The 20,878-nt window shown below is 48.2% G+C and overlaps 2 protein-coding genes and 1 pseudogene across 4 annotated transcripts in view; 1 reads left to right on the forward strand and 2 right to left on the reverse strand.

The window, feature by feature from the left end:
- The window catches only part of pum3 (pumilio RNA-binding family member 3), a 10,894-nt gene extending 5,622 nt beyond the window's left edge, over window positions 1-5,272 (reverse strand). The window contains exons 1-10 of one of the 3 annotated variants that reach the window (XM_086187869.1): window positions 5,146-5,272; window positions 4,390-4,457; window positions 4,106-4,318; window positions 3,747-3,933; window positions 3,160-3,235; window positions 2,948-3,041; window positions 2,720-2,786; window positions 1,140-1,314; window positions 892-995; window positions 1-75 (exon numbers count right to left, since the gene is read on the reverse strand). The exon at window positions 1-75 is cut by the window's left edge and continues 4 nt beyond it. In XM_086187869.1, coding sequence (XP_086043995.1) covers window positions 1-75; window positions 892-995; window positions 1,140-1,314; window positions 2,720-2,786; window positions 2,948-3,041; window positions 3,160-3,235; window positions 3,747-3,933; window positions 4,106-4,318; window positions 4,390-4,457; window positions 5,146-5,147 — 1,061 coding nt within the window. In that variant the 5' untranslated portion in view covers window positions 5,148-5,272. Of the gene's footprint in view, window positions 76-891; window positions 996-1,139; window positions 1,315-2,719; window positions 2,787-2,947; window positions 3,042-3,159; window positions 3,236-3,746; window positions 3,934-4,105; window positions 4,319-4,389; window positions 4,458-4,811; window positions 5,051-5,145 lie in introns of those variants that run through there. The other 2 variants (XM_086187870.1, XM_086187868.1) reach the window with 2 other exon arrangements.
- A 1,027-nt stretch (window positions 5,273-6,299) lies between these two features.
- Window positions 6,300-19,304, forward strand: LOC147244337 (cilia- and flagella-associated protein 44-like). The gene is made up of 17 exons (XM_086187867.1): window positions 6,300-6,334; window positions 11,844-12,000; window positions 12,176-12,306; window positions 12,451-12,659; window positions 12,751-12,895; window positions 13,030-13,207; window positions 13,464-13,693; window positions 14,030-14,252; window positions 14,344-14,547; window positions 14,645-14,837; window positions 14,973-15,068; window positions 16,481-16,611; window positions 16,727-16,843; window positions 17,959-18,160; window positions 18,288-18,448; window positions 18,593-18,727; window positions 18,913-19,304. The coding sequence occupies exons 2-17, from the start codon at window positions 11,845-11,847 to the stop codon at window positions 19,180-19,182; spliced, it is 2,781 nt and encodes a 926-aa protein (XP_086043993.1). The 5' UTR covers window positions 6,300-6,334; window position 11,844; the 3' UTR covers window positions 19,183-19,304.
- Window positions 9,178-11,516, reverse strand: LOC147244338 (uncharacterized; annotated as a pseudogene).
- Window positions 19,305-20,878: the final 1,574 nt, after the last annotated feature.

Below are 20,878 nucleotides of genomic sequence, written 5' to 3' on the forward strand. Positions count from 1 at the left end.
CTCTGTTTGTCGGGGGTGAACAGGAAGTAGTCCAGGAAGACTTTGTGGACCAGAGAGTGTTTGATAACCTGCTCCCTGAAACACAACAACGCCACAGGCTACAGTCACACAGCCTACAGTCACACAGCCTACAGTCACACAGGCTCTTTGACCGTTACTGCATTAAGAGGATAAAAGTCTACTTTCTTTAACAACTGTTCAGTGTAAAAGCTTGTGAAAGAGCTGGGAAGAATCCCTGAATGGTCACAAATGAATGTAAATGAATAAAAGCCCATACAAGCTGCCAGTCAACATGACAACAGGAGAATCCGAGTGGGAAGACAACGCATTTGGTGCACGAGGGTTGACGTCGTACAGCTGCAGCAAATTTTGTGAGATAAATAACAAAAAAGATTCATAATTGACATGCGAGCTCTCACAACTGCCATGAAAATGTGATTTGTTTTTATCTCATCCTTCACTTCCTATTCAAAACCTTAAATTTGAATTTCAGGCATCATCGTCCAGATTTCACTTCCATGGAACAACTTGTCAACACTGACATTTCAATGCTCCACTGGGTGATTTTCACTAGAACAGAACACTTCTGTCCACCTGCGATGACTCGGCTTGTGTGTGAATCCTGAAACTGTCCAGCACAGAGAGCAACCCGGCCCTTTGGTTCGGTGGGACACACGGCCCAACACCACCAGTCCAGACATCAGAGGTCAAGCTGACGCCCCCAACGTTCTGCTACAGGCTGCTAACGCGCTCTTTCACAAAGTCATGCTATGGAGCCAGAATGGCTACTTCAGCGTACAGCAACTAGTTTTCTAAAAAGCATATGTGTGTGAGTGTGTGTGTGTGTGTGTGTGTGTGTTTAGGTTTATGCAGCATGTGGTTTTGCCTTACTTCTGGGCCATGGGTGTGAGAATCTGCTTCATCTCATCGATGATCTGGTTCAGCCTGTCTGGGTTCGCCTCTGCCACCTTCTCAATGGTGTTACACACTGCCGACTGCACACAGGAGCAGACACATTCAAAGCCTGTCAGCTGACTATTTCTCTCTCTCTCTCTCTCACACACACACACACACACACACACGGCAAAGCCACCAATCTAGCTTCAACCTATTCAGAGGGCATAGAACAGCAGTGCTACCTTGCAGACAGTGAAGGTGTTTCCGTACAGCTCCTCAGTGAGCAGGAGCCTCTGAGCCAGCACAGCTTTGTCGTTGTAGGCGTATTCGATGATGGACGAGGCGGCAGCGTGGCGAAGCATCGGACGAACGTGACCTTTGAACGTTTGCATCACTGCCGCCACCAGATCTTTGTTCCTGCTCAGGAAAAGAAACGTAACCACCCAGTCGCACACGTGTGGAGCGAAACACAACAAACGGGCCCCCGTCTTGTAACAGAGTTTGGTGAGTCAGAGTTTTATGATTTTTTTTCGCATGTTTCAAAGAAAACAAATCGTAAAACTCTTACTCACCAAACTCCGACTCAGCCGCTTTAGCTCGATACATCCACAGTAACCGGGGTCACAGGGCGGGATAGCGGAAAAGTGGCCAATCATAGACAAATGATTGTTTCTGCGCTTTTTTTCTACACTTGTTTTTTTTCCAACGTTTCACACGAGCGAGCAGGAGCAGATCTACGAGCGAGCAGATCGATCCACCGAGAGCACAGACAGCTGCAAACCATGCGCGCATTTGTTGACTTTTGTGCCTGCAGTAAGGAGTAGCGCTCGTGGTCACTGAATAGTGCAGGCATGGGAGGTTCAATGGGTGCGTGGAGTGTAACACACGCATGCTTGTGGAGTGTCATACACACATGCTTGTGAGTGTAATACACACATGCTTGTGAGTGTCATACACACATGCTTGTGAGTGTCATACACACATGCTTGTGAGTGTCATACACACATGCTTGTGGAGTGTCATACATGCTTGTGGAGTGTCATACACACATGCTTGTGGAGTGTCATACATGCTTGTGGAGTGTCATACACACATGCTTGTGGAGTGTCATACACACATGCTTGTGGAGTGTCATACACACATGCTTGTGGAGTGTCATACACACATGCTTGTGGAGTGTCATACACACATGCTTGTGGAGTGTCATACACACATGCTTGTGGAGTGTCATACATGCTTGTGGAGTGTCATACACACATGCTTGTGGAGTGTCATACACACATGCTTGTGGAGTGTCATACACACATGCTTGTGGAGTGTAATACACGCTTGTGGAGTGTCATACACGCTTGTGGAGTGTCCTACACACTTGTGGAGTGTCATACACACATGCTTGTGGAGTGTCATACACACATGCTTGTGGAGTGTAATACACGCTTGTGGAGTGTCATACACGCTTGTGGAGTGTCATACACACTTGTGGAGTGTCATACACACATGCTTGTGGAGTGTCATACACACATGCTTGTGGAGTGTCATACACACATGCTTGTGGAGTGTCATACACACATGCTTGTGGAGTGTCATACACACATGCTAGTGGAGTGTCATACACACATGCTTGTGGAGTGTAATAAACGCTCATTATGGGCTTCTGGCATCATTTTGAGGCCATACTAACAGACATTTACAGTTCACACCGACTCTTTTTTGTTCAAAGATAAAGTGAGACCTGCCATGTTGATGTAGCTCAGGTTTGGGATGTGGAACCACAGTCTTCAATGAAATAAAACACCTGTTAGAGAGGACGACAGCGACTCACCCGTACATCAGCAGCTTCTTCACTACGTGTCGGCCATACTGGGACTTACACAAATTGATGACATCATCTGTGACAGACAACGGAAAGATGTAAGGACTCCAGGAACCACAGGTGAAATGAGACAATAGAGAAACTGACTCTGGCCCGCTATTTCATGTCTTCACTGCATTTGTCAGATTTTACAGGACGAAGATGAAATCAAGTGAGGTGGTAGCAGGCGTCAGCCACCTTTGAGTTCCTCAAACACTTCCTGTCTCTGCTCGTGGCTGCCGAACTGGATGAAACACTGCAGTACTCGCACGGAGTCATGAGCGAACGCCATCTGGAGGTGGGAGACAGAACAAGAATGTTAGAAAACATGTTACAACAAGAAGAGCAAGAAGAGTGGCAGTGCTGGAGAACCGAAGCCCGTCCACAGACACGGAGCCCAGGACACTTGCCTGTTTGACCTTTCCCCGGACCAGATCATGAAGCTGCTTCATTCGCTGCGTCTTCATGTCTTTGTCACATTTCTTCCTGTTCTCAAACACACACACACGATATTATACACTCTTTGGATTATCTCTTGGGGCTCTGCCCTTAAACACTGGTCGTCACCATTAATGTCTGGAGGACCACATAGTGGCGCCGTGAAGGACACAAAGTGACACGCTTGTCCCACATGGCCAACGTGGTTATTGTGGTTGCTCCAGCTCACTACAACCATCACCGACAGCAACCTGTCCCTGTGCTCCTGTCCCAAACCAGTGCAGGCCGGCGTGTCTGGATCCACGTGACAATTGAGGTGCTGCTCACCCGTCCCTGTTCTGACAGCAGCTCATCTTTCACAGACATACCAGCCTCTGGTTGCCAAGGCAACTCTTTCTGAGTCAGGTGCTGGTCAACAGTAGGCCAAACCCTCCAGCCTCAGTCCTGGTCTGTCCCTCACTGCCACCTGACACCTCCAATCCTAGCTGGTTCTTGCTCTCATGGAGAAAGGGTTCAGGGTTCTAACACTGAGCGTGTGTGTGTGTGTGTGTGTGTATACCTCCTGAGGTCTCCCCAGATTTGTTTGGCCTGACAGATGATCTGGAACATGTCCTTGCGATCAGCCTGCTGCCGGTTCTTCTTCAGCTCCTTCTTCCTCTGCTGTCTGTTCTTCTTCAGCTCCTCCTCTGTCAGCTCCCTCTTCTTCAGTTTCGATTCACCATCCTTCATCCTCTTAGCCCGCGGACCTGAGCAGGCGCACACACACACACACACACACACACACCATCACTTTAAAGTATGGCCATTTCAATTAAAGCTGAACAATTATTTTGACTGATGTGGCAACAGCGATGTGACTCCAAATGTTGACAGAATGATCAGGGTGTGATCGCGTCTCCATGTAGCACATTTCCTCACCTCTTTCTTCTTTTACATCATTTCCTTCTTCAGCCGGCACTTTTCTCTTCTTCAGGCCTGTTCCAGCTTTGGAGAACCCCAACTTTTGATCTCTCTTGCCGCCATCACTACTCTTCCCGGGTCTGACCTTCCTGTCTGCGTTGAACCGCTTGAAGGGTTTTTTCCCACCAGGCTTACCGCCAGGTTTTCCACCACGTGAGGTCCCAAAAGAATCTGGACAGAGGCAAACATGAAACTGTGTGTGTGTGTGTGTGTGTAACTGATTACCACTATTTAAAGCTTACCTTTTCCTTTCTGTGCAAACTTTCTTCCACCTTTGGGAGAGAAGGGTTTCTTGGGTGTAGCCTCCATCCTAATGGGAGACAGACATCAAAGGGCATCGTCAGACATGATCAATCAAACCGGACATATCGAACTCCAGAGCTCACACACATCTTCATGATGGCTCTTATTTTAACTGATAAGTTAATTGTGATGGCATTCATTCTTGTGCCTTTGTTCAACAGGAAATGAGGTTGCCAGTGGACGGGTTGTTGATATCCCTGGTTTAGAGGCGACTGGACCACATTCTTGAGATCTATTCTCAGATTAATATTTCTGACGTCACATGAAGGTGAAGAATGAAACACGCACGTAACATCGTGCTGGCAAAAGCCCAAAAGAAGTGACCAGAGAAAGGTGATCAAGGCTGAGGGACGGAAAGAACCTGTAAATATGCGTCCGGGGTTTCGTCTTCCACGACATTAAAGTCTGCATTCTAAACGCTCCTCGTCACTTCAGGGAGATTTGACATTTCACGACAAGACTTATCGATTAAAAGAAGGTTTTCGTAACTTCACTTCTTACAATGAAGTCTTACGACAACCAAAGTCACGCAGCAAATACAGAAGAGCCAACAACCACCGGTAGCCAGCCTGCTGCTAACGCCGGTCACATCCCTAACATGGCGGACACCGAAGCACTCAAGTCAGCGATAAATGCCACGAGCTTCTCCCGTTGATTGGAATACCTGTAAAAACCAATAATGTGTGTTTACTTACATTGTACATGTACTCACACGTTGTACGGACTCAGTCGCGTGTGTTCAACTAGACAAAACAGTTTACGGCACAGAAACGTCCAATCAAATTCAACCTTCGCTGCCGTAAACGCTTCCGGGTTCTTCTTCTTCTCTTCATTTAGCTGCTTTAAGGCCCATACCGCCACCCAGCCTACGGGAGCGCGTCACCCGCTCATCTCAGCCACCAGCCAGGTCTTTCCTCCTGGTTCCGGTACCTCCATCACCTCCCTCAGCCTCCTGGTTCCCTCCTTCACCTCCCTCTACCTCACACAGAACCTTGAGGTATTAGGTCATCACCATCACCATCATCATCATAATATACTACAACACATTACATGTACTTTGTGTACTGCACTGTCATCAGTTCTAGTGTGATATCATTGAAACTCTACAGAACTCTCCTGGTTTCTGCTTGATTCCAGTATCACACAGCGATTTTACTGTAATGATGTTTGTCATAATCACATGTACTACTATCACTGGAGGGTTTTTATTAGTACTTGAGGTACTACAGGTAGAAGTGTGGTAGTTTTCTTGACTGCTGCAGCTTCTCTTTTGTTCCTGTAGGTTCCACATTACCAGTGTTCTCCGGAAGAACAACATACACGCTAACCAATAAACAAACTTTCTGTCAGTATCCTCCTCCTGTACCTCATCCATAACTCTCCTGCAGTATTTTGGTTACTGGTGTGTACCAGTCAGGTGCTGGTGTATACTAGTCAAGTACTGATGTGCACTTGTCAGTTACTGGTATGTGCTAGTCAGGTTCGAGTGTATACTAGTGAAGTACTGATGTGTGCTAGTCAGGTACTGGTGTTTTTAACAGAGAGGTACTAAATACATGCTGGTGGTACTAGTCAGGTTCTAGCATATGCCAGTCAGGTTCTAGTGTATACTCGTGAAGTACTGATCTGTACTATTCCAGTACTTGTATATACAGTACTAGCCAGGTATTAGTGTGTTCCACCCAGGTACTATTGTGTTCCACCCAGGTGGTGGGTCCAGAGTAGAGCGGTACCTGTCCCAGGTGATCAAGGAAGTTCTGCCATCCTGAATGACAGGACAAACCTGTGATGGCAGATTTCTGGCACTTATATCAGAACCAACTTGTCCTTCAAGGTAACTGTGCCAGACAAGGAATTACTCCAAATTAAAATTGAAAATATCAGGTGAGTAACTTCATTGCCAAATTTAGACATAAGAAAACACTGAATGAACAAAACATACAAGGTTATGACAAAGGAACGCTGACTGACATGACAGCAGCAGTCGTTGCGCCCAGAATGACTTATAAAATAATTTTCCTTGCTCCTGACGTCTATTCTGCGAGTCAAGCAATGTTCATCCTACAAGCCCAATATTCATATAAAGATGTCGGAAGCAGAGTCGCAAACAGGACTTGCTCTTATCTGGAAAACTGAATGGAGGGAATGGAAGTAACTGTACCTACCGTACAACCTATTGTACAAACCAGTTTGCGCACAAAAGCAAGTCATGAATTTGGATGAGGAGACATTGACTTGTCTGGTAAACTCACCTGAATAGAGCAGACTCACGAGGCCAAATCTGGTTGTCACTCAGCACCAGTGGCCTGAGTGTCAGCAAGTACCAGTGGTCCAGGAACCCCAATGTAGTCGCTCAAGTTTGGATTCTTTTATACTTAATACTGCAGCCTAAACTGTACATGATATACACATATACTCTATGCCATTAATTGTGTGGCGTCAGGCACAGGCCACATTTTCAGGGGGTGTGGACTCATGATTTCAACATACAATTTCACAGTTTGAAATCTTAAATATCCATGACTGCATTGGAGTGACGTGAATTTCATAACATAGGCCATGCCCATTTCTGCCAATAAATCTGCATCGCCAAATTGCAAGTTCTTGCCAAACCTATCTCTTCTGTATCTGTAAATGCTCATAGGCTAAGACGAACAAACCAATTTTGGTACAGCAACAACTGTGCCACTAGGTGAAGCCAAAACTGGAAGTAAATCCATCCATTCATCCATTTTCTACCGCTTATCTAGTTAAGGGTCGTGGGGGGTGGAGCCTATCCCAGCAGCCTTCAGGCGTTCGGTGGGGTTCACCCTGGACAGGTCACCAGTCCATCACAGGGCCAACACACTGAGACAGACAACCATTCACACTCACAGTCACACCTACAGTCAATTTAGAGTATCAATCAGCCTCGTCCTCTCTTGATGTCTTTGGACTGTGGAGGAAGCTGGAGTACCAGAGAGAACCCACACAGGAACAGGGAGAACATGCAGACTCCACACAGAAAGATCCTGTGATGGAGCCGGGACTGGAACCTGGAACCTTCTTGCTGTGAGGAGACAGTGCTGACCACTGCACCACCGTGCCGCCCTGGAAGTAAATCATGCCTCACTAACAGTAGGTTCAATCAGAACCACTGAGTAAGCCCTGACTGCAGTATGCAGATCAAGGGGTGGCTCAACATGGGTGGAACTAGACGTTTGACTCCGCACACTTGCCATTACCATTACTTACCATTTGGTACAGATGCCTAAACCGAACCTTTGTTGATTTAATGCCTAAACCTAACCATTCAGACCCTAAACCTAACCTCTCTGAATCTAATGTCGAAACCCAACCTTTCGGAATCAGAGAGTCCAACGTTTAGCCCCACCCACATTTAGCCCAACCTCAATCTGCGTACTACAGTCGGGTGCACTTGGAACCACCTACTCACAGTGACTGTAAAAAGTACAATGAACATATCTCAGCCACTAGGTGGCATAAGCAAAAAGCTGTTTTGATTTCCACAATGATTTTTACTCAGTGGGTAACTTTGTCCGGCATGTTGGAAAACATAACACATTTGCACCACTTGGTGGTGCAATGATCAAGGTATGTTTGCCAATTTGTCCAGTCTGCACTTTGGGCCTGATCTGTTGTGGTAGAACTTGGCCTCTATGGCTCTTGTGCTTAGGGCCTGTTCTTGTGCTGCCATGATGAGTTCCTCTGTGCTGTCTTTCAGTCCAGCATGTTCCATGGTGAGGAGCTTTCTGGCCTTAACATCTGTGGCTTCTATCTCCACCTTTGGCCAGTTTATGATCCCAGCAGGGTATCTGATGACTGGCAGTGTGTACATGTTGATGGCTCAGACCTTGTTCAAACCATTCAGCTGACTTCTCAGTACTTGTCTTACTCTCTGGAAGTATTTGGTAGTGGTTGACTTCCTTGCAGGGCTGCTCCGTGGTGGAGTGGTCAGCACTGTGGCCTCACAGCAAGAAGGTTCCGGGTTCGAGTCCTGGCTCGAGCGTGGGATCTTTCTGTGTGGAGTTTGCATGTTCTCCCCGTGCCTGCGTGGGTTCTCTCTGGTACTCCAGCTTCCTCCCACAGTCCAAAGACATCAAGAGGGGACGAGGCTGACTGATACTCTAAATTGACTGTAGGTGTGACTGTGAGTGTGAATGGTTGTCTGTCTCTGTATGTTGGCCCTGCGATGGACTGGTGACCTGTCCAGGGGGAACCCCGCCTCTCGCCCGTAGATGTTGGGATAGGCTCCAGCCCCCTCCCCCCACTTATTCCCTTACTAGTAAGGAATAAGTGGAAGATGACGATGGATGGTTGACTTCCTTGCTGCCTCCTTGTGGTTTCCATTAGCCTGTGGGATCCCAAGGTACTTGTAGCTGCTCTGGATGTCACCTATATTTCCTTCTGGTAGGTCAACTCCTTCAGTTCTGATCATCTTGCCTCTCCTTGAGGCACATCCACATCCCCATCCAGTTTCTGACTGTCTCTCAGTTTACTGTTGATGTTGTACAGTTCCAGTCATTCTAGTATCCATGTGCGTGGCATTGAGTCATAGGGTTTCTTGTAATTAATCCAGGCGGTGCACAGGTTGGTCTGTCTGCTCTTACAGTCTCGGGCGACTGCTCTGTCAACCAGTAGCTGGTGCTTGGCTCCTTGGGTGTTCATGCCAATTCCTTTCTGAGCCCCGTTCATGTATTGACCCATGTGCTTGCTTATCTTAGCCTCTATGATACCTGACAGGAGCTTCCATGTTGTGGAGAGGCAGCTCATTGGTCCGTAGTTGGATGGAATGGATCCCTTCTGGGGGTCCTTCATGATCAGGACTGTCCTGCTCTGGGTTAGCCACTCTTGGTGCGTCCCATCCCTTAGCAGCTGGTTCATCTGTGTTGCGAGGTGTTCATGGTGTGCAGTTAGCTTCTTCAGCCAGTATGTGTGGATCACATTCAGGCCTGGTGCTGTCCAGCTCTTCATCTTTGACACTCTGTCTTGGATGTCTTCCATTGAGATGGTTACTGGTTCTTGTTCTGGGAGCTTTCTGTGGTCAGTTCTAAGGCCCTCGAGCAATTGTGCATTGTTGTGGAATGCTTCTCTTCCCATATGCCCTTCCAGTACTTTTCCATCTAAGCTCTTGGTGGCCCTGGTTGGTTGTTATTCCCCTGCCAATGAAAGTATACTTTGGGTCGGTGGAGAACATCTTGTTTATTCTCCTGGCCTCTGCCACTTTGGTGTTTTTCTTGAATCAGGTGGCGAGAGCTGTTAGCCTCTTTTTGGCAGTTTCAAGTGCCTCTGGCAAGGATAGCTCAGTATGTTTTCAGGGCACACCCTTTTTTCACCATGTTTCCTCACTCCAGCTCTGCTAGCTGGCTAATTTCTCTCTTTTGTGTCTTTATTTTGGCCTCTATCCTTCTCTTTCATGGAGGGTATTGGTTCTTATTCTTCCTGTTTAATTCCTCCCTCTAAGATGCAGCCCATCCTACAGAGTTGCTCTCTCGATTAAATCGTGCAAAAATGTAAATATGTACAAAAGATATCTCCTTATGTTCTTGAGTCTCTATTTTTTCTTATTATATATTGTTTTTACTGTGAAATGGAGCACTGCAATCCAGCAACTTCCCGTAAGGGATGAACAAAGGATTTCTGATTCTGATTCTGCTCCATGTCCGTGTCAAGCTTGTACCCTAGCATCTCCAGTATCTCTGTTGCTGTACTGTACATCCTCAGCTTCTCTGTGTCTGTGACGGTTGTTGTGGGTATTGTGTTCAGTGCAGCATTCACATCCAGGAGTAGATCTTCTGAGGGTACTTGACAGTTCAAGTTTGGTATTTTTTCTGAGGTTCCAGGATTCTTGTTGGTTCAAGAACTTCCTTCTTAAGGCAGCAGCTCTTGTACTGAGGCTATTCGTATCTATTGGGACTTGTTACTCAATGTCAGTTAGTTGAGGTGATGATGACAACCCCCCCAATCTGTCGTCTTGGCTCCTCATTGCCGTAGCATGATTGTTGTGTCTCATTAATCTCGTTGTGACAGTAGTTTTCAGTTACAGATGTTGGAACACTGGGCCAACTGTTGTTTCAATGTTAACTTAGATTGCAGGTTTCAAAGAAAAAAAAAGTCCCACATTCTCTGCACGTATCCCCTCTCTCTGGGATTCGTCCAAGCCAGTATGACTATCACTCATGCTCTGAGCTAGGCCAGTGGAGCATTTGGGTCTTACCTAAAGACCCTTACTAAATGTCTCCTCGTACCATGGCCGGGATCCAAAGCCAGCTGCCACACACACACACACACACACACACACACACACACACACACACACACACACACACACACACACACACACACACACACACACACACATCATCATCATCATTGTCGTCGTCGTCCTCCTCCGCTTATCAGGTCGATGTAATGAAATAATATGATAAAACTTCTGCCAGGCAACATCTGAAGTGAATGTCTCTGAGTCCCTCCTGAATGACTGAGCTTCTCACCCTGTCTCTAAGGGAGAGCCCAGCCACCCTGAGGAGGAAACTCTTTTCAGCCACTTGTATTCAGGATCTTGTTCTTTGGTCATTATCCAGAGCTCATGATCGTAGGTGAGGGTTGGAACGTAGATTGACTGGTAAATCGAGAGCCTCGCCTTCTGGCTAAGCTCCCTCTTCACCACAATGGACTGGTTTAGCGCCTGCATCACTGCAGACGCTGCCCCAATCCGCCTGTCAATCTGCCGCTCCATCCTACCCTCACTCGTGAACAAGACCCCGAGATACTTAAACTCCTCCACCTGAGGCAGGACCTCCCACCGACCTGGAGTGGGCAGGCCACCCTTTTCTGGCTGAGGACCAGGGCCTCAGACTTGGAGGTGCTGATTCTCATCCCAGCCGCTTCAAACCAGTTTTTATCAACTATGTCCTCAGTTTGTGACGATGATGACACCAGTTTGATGGGTGACTGTACATTTACGACAAATATGACCGAAACCAGTTCAGATGCAAATCCAACTCTGACAGTCACATTTCACCAGTTTCCTGGTTTAACCCACACCTGCACCCCTGAGGAGCATCCACGCCTGCAGTGTTCCACTCCCTCCCCCCTCTCTTTTTCTCTCCCCTTCCCTCTCCCCTCTCTTTCTCTCTCTCTGAACATAACCACACAGCCATACTCTGCACAGTTCTCCATTTTCAATGCAACCAGTAATGAAATGAAGGCAACATTTTGCCACTGTGGTAGGTGTGTGTGTGTGTGTTTTTGTGTGTGTGCTTGATTCAGTTCCTCTGATCCACCATCATGGATGAGAATCTTGGTTTCTCTGAACCAAGCAACCAAAGCCACAGTTTTCTTTGCAATCACTAGTTCCGTCTAACTGTCAGCCGACTCTGGCTCCCTTCAGCATGGAGACGGCCAGAACGAAGCAGCAGCAGAAGCGGCAGCAGGCTCAGTTGAAGTCAGAAGCCAAGCGAAAAAGGCTCGCCAAGCTCCAGACGAAGCTTAAACAGCTGCAGAGGGACAACCAGAGTTTGCCGGAGCATTTTCGCCTGACGCCAGAGGTACACACATACACACACCTGAGCTGACAGGTCACGAGGCCTGAGGTCACGAAGACTGACAGCTGGTTTAATGGCCAGAATAGATTTGTGTTCAAAAGAGGAAGCTTCAGAGTTCAGGTCCGCTTATGAGGGTGTGTGTGTGTGTGTGCGTGTGTGTGTGTGTGTGTGTGTGTAGGAGCTGCAGATGGACCAATGTTTCAGAGAACAGGCAGAGAGAGAGAAGGTTGAGGAGGTGAAGGAGGTTAGGAGGCAGCTGGCCTGGGAGGAGGAGCGCAGCTGGATAGCACTCAAGAAACTACAGGACTGGTACTGCCTGGGCGCGCGCGCGCACACACACACACACACACACACACACACACACACACACACGTCAATAATTGAGGCCAGGAATGACACATTTGATGATGAGACCACCAGCACAAAACCAGGAGAAAATCTTGTGTTTTCCAGGTTCAAGGACTCTCTGGAGTCCAAGGAAGTCTGTGTGGGTGCCATCTGCAGCGACCATCGAGTGTCCACCTATCATCTGCTGGCGCTGACTGAGCCTTCGGCCCTGCTCTCGCAGCCGAGCAGCCCCAGCTGCTCTGAGGGAGATGGAGCTGTTACAGCTCAACGCCGGAGATCCAGAGCTGAGCCTGTAAAACACATCGGTGATGAAGGTTGGAGGGCGTTTGTGCATCAAATACATTATCAACATGATCACTTATGTATGTACAAAATATAAATATACTTCTAATGTGTGTTGACCAGAGGAAGAGGTGCTCCGCCCCCTGGTGGCTCGTCCTGCAGGGGTAAAACTGGCAGATGGGCAGATCGAGAGGCTCCGAAAGGCCGCAGAGAAAGCAGAACAGGCTCGAGCCAAGATCCAGAAACGGAAGCAGGAATGGGACCAACTGTGAGTGTCACGCCCACCAGCATCACCTCTTTGCTCCTGTTAGATTTAAGTTGGACAAGATGGATGTTGGCCCCAGTAGGGGGCTGAAACCACGCACAACGGTGCAAACCTGACACGGATTGTCGGTGTCTCAGTTACGCAGAGAGGCCAAAGCAGAACTACGAGGATCCACAGGATGTGCAGGCCATCCGTGACTCCAGGGAGAACATCGGAGACCTAAAGCTGAAATCAGCTGAAGACTTCACGGTGCCCAAACACCTAAGAGTGAACTCGGAGAGGAAGAGAGCAGAGATGGAAACCCTGCAGGAAAAAGTACAAACACACAAGCACACACACGCTCTCTCCTTCTTAGCTGCCATCAACTTCAGCAAAGATGCAGTCATCAAAAAGTCTGAAGACAGAAGTTTGATTGAAAACAGGGATTCACTGGCCTCTCAAGCACAAATATCAAACATTTTCAGGTTTCAGAGGTGAAGATTTACTGTGCTTTTCTATTTGATGTTGGTAGGAAACCTTCAGCTTTTGTTCTTGGAATTCAATCAGACAAAATCTATATCCGTCCCTCCAGATCCATGAGAAGCAAGCTGAGATGAATAAAGCCATCTTGGCATTGCGGGACTCCAAAGGCCACCTGATGGTTGAACTGCAGGCTCAGGCTGAGCAGCTGCAGAGGGTCCAGAAGCTCCTGCCGCCTCGCCTCCACTGCCCTCCACCCCTCCCGCCTACTATACTGGGAGAGGAAACCCCAGAGAGCAGCGGCTCCACCCTGGATCAGCGCCTGCCTTTGAGGGAACACAGGTACAGAGCTAGCCTGGACATGGGACAATGATTCCTCAAGAGACTTGGAGGCCCAGCAGTCATGGATTTGCATCACTTATGATGTGACAGTGTTTGACTTCACCAGAGCTTTTATGTGCCTCCTTCGCTGTTCTCTGAAAATATGTTGGAAGCGTTCCAACTGTAACACAGATATCTGCTGTTTGGGAAGTCCCTTTCAGACTTTTCAGTCCATCCTCATTGGCATCTGCGTGATCAGGCTGGCCTCCACAGGGATGACAAAAACACAGATATTTGCTCCGGCTGCCCCTCTCAACCAATACGTAGATGCTGATGTTGCTCTGGTGTTGCATTCAGGTTCCAGGCTGTGGATCAGGCAGCAGACAGGAGTTTGCTGCAGCAGCTGGAGAAAGAGATGGAGGAGGAGGAGGAGTACAAGGGAGAAGAGCAGGAGGGAGAAAGGGGGATTCCCAGCCTCTTAGCACTGGATGAAGGAGCAGAGCGGAGCCAGCTGGAGGAGGAGCTCCTGAAGGAGAAGGAGATCCATCTGTTGCACATGCAGGACTCTGTAGTAGACGAGGTTTGTTCATTCACTCTAGAATCTACTGAACGTCTCAACAACATCTCAGCCTGATAGCAAAACCCCTCAATAACTGAGTTTTTCTCTCCAGATGAAGACTTCAGTCTGCCAGTTTGACCTGGAGCTCCTGCTGTGTTATCACAAAGTCAAGAAGCTGAACTGTCAGCTGAAGCTTGCCGACCTCCATCGGCTGACGCTGGATCAGGAGCTGCTGCTCCTGAAGGAGGTGGATAAGAGGGAAGACAGCCTGCAGGAGAAGCTCAACAAGCGTGTGAAAGAGGAGAACAGCGTCATGGTGGGACATGGCTTATGAGTCATTGCAACCAAAAGGAACCGATTACATTTGTGTCAGGTAGAGTCCTACTACGTTTGTGTCATGTCTCCCCTGCCAGTCGAAGCTAGACGAGTGTCATGAAGAGCTGGCGCTGAAGAGGAGAGCCATCGTGAAGGTGCAGGAGAGGGAGAAGTCTCTGGCTGCAGCCTTCCAGGCCTCGCTGGGTGATGACAATAAGTTTGAGGAGTTTCTGACCAAAGTCTTCAAGAAAAAGATAAAACGAGTGGAGAAGGACCAGAGAGGGAGTCAAGGTGAGGTGCAGGTCTGCCTGGTTGGTCAGACCAGATGCAGCGGTGGGATTTGGCTGCTTGTCACTGTTCTTCTCACTTCCTACATCCACTTTGTGTCCGCTCATGATGTCTTAATGTTCCACATATACGTTGCAGAGGAGGAGGAAAGCGATGAAGACGACTGGAATGACGACTGGGAAAACGATTCCGACACGGAGAGTGAAACAGAGGACGACAGTGTTTGCCCTCCAGGTCAGTACTCAAGTTCACTACCACCCCGGCGCAAGCTGCTGCATGCGGCATCCAGGCCGTCTGTCCAGCTGTCTCAGGAGCAACTGGAGAGAAGCTTATCACGTTTGGCACAAACATCCATGTGCATCTATCACGGCTGCCTGTCCTACTGTAGTTACCCCAACATCTCAAAAATATCCCTCCATGGACACGAGAGAAAACATACGTACAACAAGCCGTAACATAAACAAGCCACATTTCAAAAGATGCCCAGTCAGAGTCCATAGTGTACTGGTTAATTTGCCAAAAGAAATGTAAACAACAGAATAACCATGGGTAAGCCTAAGGAAACTAATACTCATCCTGCCAACTAAGAAAAGAATCTAAACTTAATAAACTAAATGTTCTCCCCAGGTGACGTTACAGCAGAATGGGAGTTAGAGATAGGATAGATCTAACAGGAGGCCCCTTCCTCCAAAGAACTAACAAACAAAATAAATGTATCTGTAACCAAAGAGAGAAACTAAAATGGAAACCCCAAAAGCAACCCCACAACTAAATGGACAGTTAAACTTAGAGAATAAGGTGTAGCTGCGTTGAGGGGGCATCTCGGACCGCCTCTCCTGGCCTCCTTACACAGTCTCAGCCCCAGGTGCAGTCAATCCTCCGCCTCCTCAGCTCACCTCAGGGAGGAAAAGGGCAGGGGCATAACACATCTCAAGAACTTGTCGATTGTGAGGTCAAAGGTTATTGTGACTTCAAAAAAGATGTTCTTTCCACACAGTTTTGCAATGTCTTTGTACATTAGTATGGTTCTGGAACAGTTGAGACTTCAACTTGTGTTCCCTGAAGGGGAGGAACAGGCGCAGTATCTAAAGTACGGGGTATCCTGCCCTGCTGTGACCTGAGGGAAGACACCTTCATCCACACCTCCGAGGCCGATGACGTGGTGATGTGTGTGAGGTCCTGCCTGTACACACACAGTCCTCCACTCCAGTGGTCCTGAGGTTCCATGGCTGGTCTTCACTCAGCTGCCTGCTCCTTCAGGGAACACAGATTACATTCCCTCTGTCACATTCGGGACCAGTACGCTGCTGGTGAATACTGGTGCAGCACCCCAGTGCCTGATGGCTGCAGACACGACATGAGAAAACTTTACTGATACCTTTACAAAGGCAAAGAGCCAGAGTAACATGAGTGTATGTGTGACATCTTCAAAGGGCCGTTTGAAGGTCAAGACTTGGTTTTAGGGTCCAGGTTAGAGTTAGGTTCTGGTTAGGTTTAGGGTCAAGGTTAGGGTGAGGCAGTCAGTTGAGATGGTTACGCTTAGGGTGAGGAGCAAGGGAACGTATTATGTCAATGAAAGTCCTCACAAAGATATAAGTACAAGGATGTGTGTGTGTGTGTGTGTGTGTGTGTGTGTGTTGTGACAGGCTGTGACCCAGAGTTGTTTGAGAACACACTGCAGCTGCGTGAACGTCGGCTGGACCTGGAGGAGCTGCTGGTAGAAGAGAAGCGGCACGCTGAAGCTCTGCAGAAGGAGTGTGACATCCTCCTCAAGAAGGTGGTGCTGCCTCCTCACCACCTCCTCACTCCTCACCTTTAACAGGTGTCTGTTCATCATCTGCTCTTTCTCCACTCACACCTTATTCAGCTTCTTCCTGTTCTTGGGTTTGCAGAAAAAAATGCTGGAAAGCCATCGGAGGGAAGCGGAGGATGAGTTGGAGCTCGTCAACAGGGAGAAGCAGCAGAAGATGAATGAACTGGACGTGGTGGTTCCTCTGAGGCTGCACCAGGTAGACAGACAAACTCTGAGGGAGAAAAACACTGCAGGGAACAACATCTGTGTTCCCGTCGTCTGATTGGCTTTGCAGAGAGCAGAAGGCCTGGCCAGTGCCAGAGTTACTGGAGTTATTTGGATCCTGATTTGGGGGATTTAGCAAAGCCCAGATGAAACTTCCCAAAAGCCTGATTGACTGTCCAGGTTATCTTATCCTCTAATGACTACCAAGCGCTGTGCAGGTGTGTTACTGCACGATTGTGAGCCCAGTGAGCGGTTCACCACGTACAGCAGTGTAGTCTTGTTGATGCCGTCCCATAACCGCGCCCAGCCAGGGGTCACAGTTACCGTCTCCAACCACTCAGATCATCTGAACAAAACCAAACGAACAATCATCACAACGGCAAACATCAAACAATATTGACACTCCAATGAAACTCTGTGCTGGCACATTCATCATAGCCCCGCCCACTGCGTGCTCCACGCATCGTCAGCTGACGCATCACCTAAATACCAGACAGAGACTCAAACTTGTCGTTTGGAGGTGTAGAGCCCCTTTGCCTCCAGGAACTGCACTCAGGTTCCCCTGAAGTGTCTCACTGGCTTTGTGCTGTCAAAACCAGTGGGTATCCTTTCACCTCCTGGAAACGTTGCAGTTGTGAATAGATGGAAGATCACCACGAGGGATGAGCCGGGTACTCGGACCGAATGAGTATCTGGTACAGATACTGCAGTTGTGACAAAGCCCAGTAATGAACAAGTGCTACTGTCATTAATGCTCAGGTGTTTTTTTGGGGGGGGGGGGTTTTCGAGGGGGGAAAGTCCTCATTGGGTGTCTGTGTCCCACAGCGTTCTCTGACTGTGTCTCAGACACACACACTCCCATCTGCTGCATTGGAGCCTGTGACATCATGATATTTACTGAGTATTTTGAGTAAGAATGCAGATGCACAGCTCCAAAAATAGAAAATCAATATGTAACAATGTTTAACAGTGTAAGTCCATCAGTCCCCTTTTCCCTGGTGTTGCTGGGACTTGATCCCTCTTGGTTTTTGCCTGTTGGAATGAATATGTGGGAAAACCTGCTGTCGTCTTCTGTCCCTTCACCTTCTCCATCCTCCTCATGTCCAGATTGAGTTGATCAATAACGGCTCGGTGCCTTCTGACCTGAGGTCAGCATTGATACTGACCAGGACAGAGCTGAACCGGCTGCAGGAGCGAGTGACGCAGCTGCAGGCAGAAAAGACTCAGCAGAAGCAGGTGTACTGTCAGGCCCGGCAGCAGCACTTCAGGTTCATCCGGGAGAGCAAGGACATGGAGGCTGAGATCAAGGGTAAGACCCAGACAGGCCCACCCCTGTGACCGACACCAGTTCCCAGAAACAACACCTGAAAGCTCTGGTCTGTGAGATGTAACATGCAACATTTTGATGCTATTGATATGTCCTCATGTACGCGTAGAGCTGGAGAAACAGTCCAACCAGCTGATGACGATGAAGTTTGGGAGGAAGGTGAATGTGGAGGCTCTGCAGATGCTGTCAGGGAACCGAACGCTGGAGGAGCTGAAGCAGGAAAAACTCCTCCAAAATGCTGCGTGTGACCAGGAAATCAAAGAGTGGGACGTAAGTGGACCTCAGTGCTTGTGTTGTTTTAAAGTGTGAGATCTTGCTTTCTTGTGCTGATCATCTTCACCATGTTCAAGACTTCCATAAATGGATATAGAATCAATGTTCTTTTTCTGGTGTTTGTGTCTGTGGCGCAACCAGGTGAAGGTGGAAGAGGCCCAGGATGCTCTGATGGAGGCGATCAGGGGGAACACTGAGCGTGTCCACTGTTTGAGCAACCTCTACGAGGAGAAGAAGGAGCTGGAGCAAAGACTCAGTGCCCGCCAGAGGAAAATTGTAATTTGCTACAGTCAATGTTCACGACAGTACACCAATGATGATCCAGGCTGTGGTCTCACTGTGTCTTAATATATGCAAATGTATGTTAATGTGCCTGGAAGAGAGAAACTGGCCAGATCAGCGCTACAGCACAGTCCTCAACAGCCAGCATCCTTCTAAAGATGTGTGTTTGTATGCACCAGGGCTGCAATACGCTGCAGGACTACGGCCGGCGTGCAGACAGAGAGGAGATCAGGAGGCTGCAGCACTTGGTGGCAACACAGTCCCGGCAGATGGAGGCCCTCAGCAAAGAGATACACCTTCTGTCCCATAAAGGGGGCCACATCCTCCCTTCCATTCAAGCTCCGCTGCCTCCTCTCACCCCTTTGCCATCCCCCACCCACCACAAAGGCTTGAGGCAGCTCAGAACTCAGCCTGCAGTCAGGAAGTGCATTCAATCAGGAAAAAACTGAACTAAAATGCTATAGGGAACCTACGTTGTATTATTTTGAGGGTTGGGCAGTAGGTTAAACTTTGGACAGGCAGGGTGATGACAGGTCAGGGAGACCTTTACACATGTGGATGAGAAAATGGAAGTGGCCTCTTGGGGGATGGGGAGCCCACAAGGGGGGGGGGGGGGTGAGGTCACAGGTAAGACTTTGGGTGAGCAGACAAGCAGCTAAACTCTGGATGTATCGAATTTGCTTTGTTTATTTGGCTTTCAGCAGGATCACGTAGAAAAATGTCACCAAATTTGGTGGAGGAGCGTAGAATCAGCCACGGAAAGACATATGGGCAGGGGCACAGGTGAAGGTCACTGAGGAGTAAGGGGTCAACACGCAGCCAACATCAGTGGCCCTGTGAGGGACTGCCGCTGGAGAAGCCTTGCCAAACCATAGCTAAGAGATCAAGGTAACCTCCATCTCCATGTATTGAAGTAGTCCTACTGACAGCAGGAAGGTAAGAGGAGCAGAGAACTTCAGGTGGAATTCAAGCAAAGGGTCTTAGCACGGCACCCCTGCAACCTCCAGGGTGTAGAAGCTTCTGCTAAGGACAAGTGGTTAAAACTTCCCAAAGACTTTTTGCTGCTACTGCATCTTTGAGGATCAACACAGTATCCTCAGGTTCCTGACCGTTGCCTCCAGTACTCATTTTTAACTGTAATGTCGAGTACCATCCCATGCATGTTTTATTTGGCTGCCTGCAGTGAGATGAAGGTCTTATAATCCTTAAATTACATCATCAAAACCTGTTTCAACAACTTTGTCCTCATTTTTGTTAAATGTTGGCCGAGAATTCAAAATTATTCCAGGGTACTTAAAATGACTCGCAACTGTTGTGTGTTTACCGTTTATGGTCACATCCGGGTGTGTCGAACTATGGGACCTCTCACCAACGCACATGTACTCGTGTTTCGACGCTAACAGGTGCTAACAAGGGCTAACAGGCGTCAGCCAGCCAGAGCCACTGATCTGTTTGTTTCTGACCTGATTTTCCCACAAACGTACACAACTGTATCATCTGCATACATCAGCAATAAGCAACGGATCATTCATGTGAACACTGAACAGAAGAGGGCTGAACACATGGAGCCTGAACAACAAAACATAATATTTTATTTGGATATTTTTCATATTGAAATGTGTTTTTCAATGTCAGTCTTCTTCATGTTCATCTATTTTCAGTGACAGTTTTTCTTTTTCTTTTTTACACTGTCAGTGTTTGTTCAGTTTCGCTGGTTTTCAGTGTCAAATCCCTGGCAGTGTTTTGGCATGGAGTGGGAGGGTTTGACAGCAGAGGGCGCTCCACCTCCACTCCCTTCTTCAACCATGTCTTGGCCCCTCCCCTCAAACCCTCCCACACCAGAACACTGCCAGGAAGTTGAAGCTGAAAACCAGTGCGACTGAACAAACTGTCAGGGTTTGAATGTCTTTGTTCTATTTCCTGTTTATTTTGATTGTCTGTTGGTGTGTTTCTCCACGTCATGTCAAGCTTCACCGGTTGTTCACGCGACCATCTGTGCTGCCATGTTTGTAGTTCATACCCTCTGTAAAAGCTGCCATTTAAGAGGACTGGTGAGGAGCGTTAGCGTGCTAGCTCGAGGCGGTTTAGCAGCCTGGGAGGGACGGTGAGTCAGCAGCATGAATGTTGCTGTTAGCATCATGAGCT

This window comes from Aulostomus chinensis, chromosome 19, assembly GCF_037954235.1.
Source record: "Aulostomus chinensis isolate RoL2024-O1b breed Wild chromosome 19, RoL_Achi_v1.0, whole genome shotgun sequence".
In the NCBI taxonomy this organism is placed as follows: Eukaryota; Metazoa; Chordata; class Actinopteri; order Syngnathiformes; family Aulostomidae; genus Aulostomus; species Aulostomus chinensis.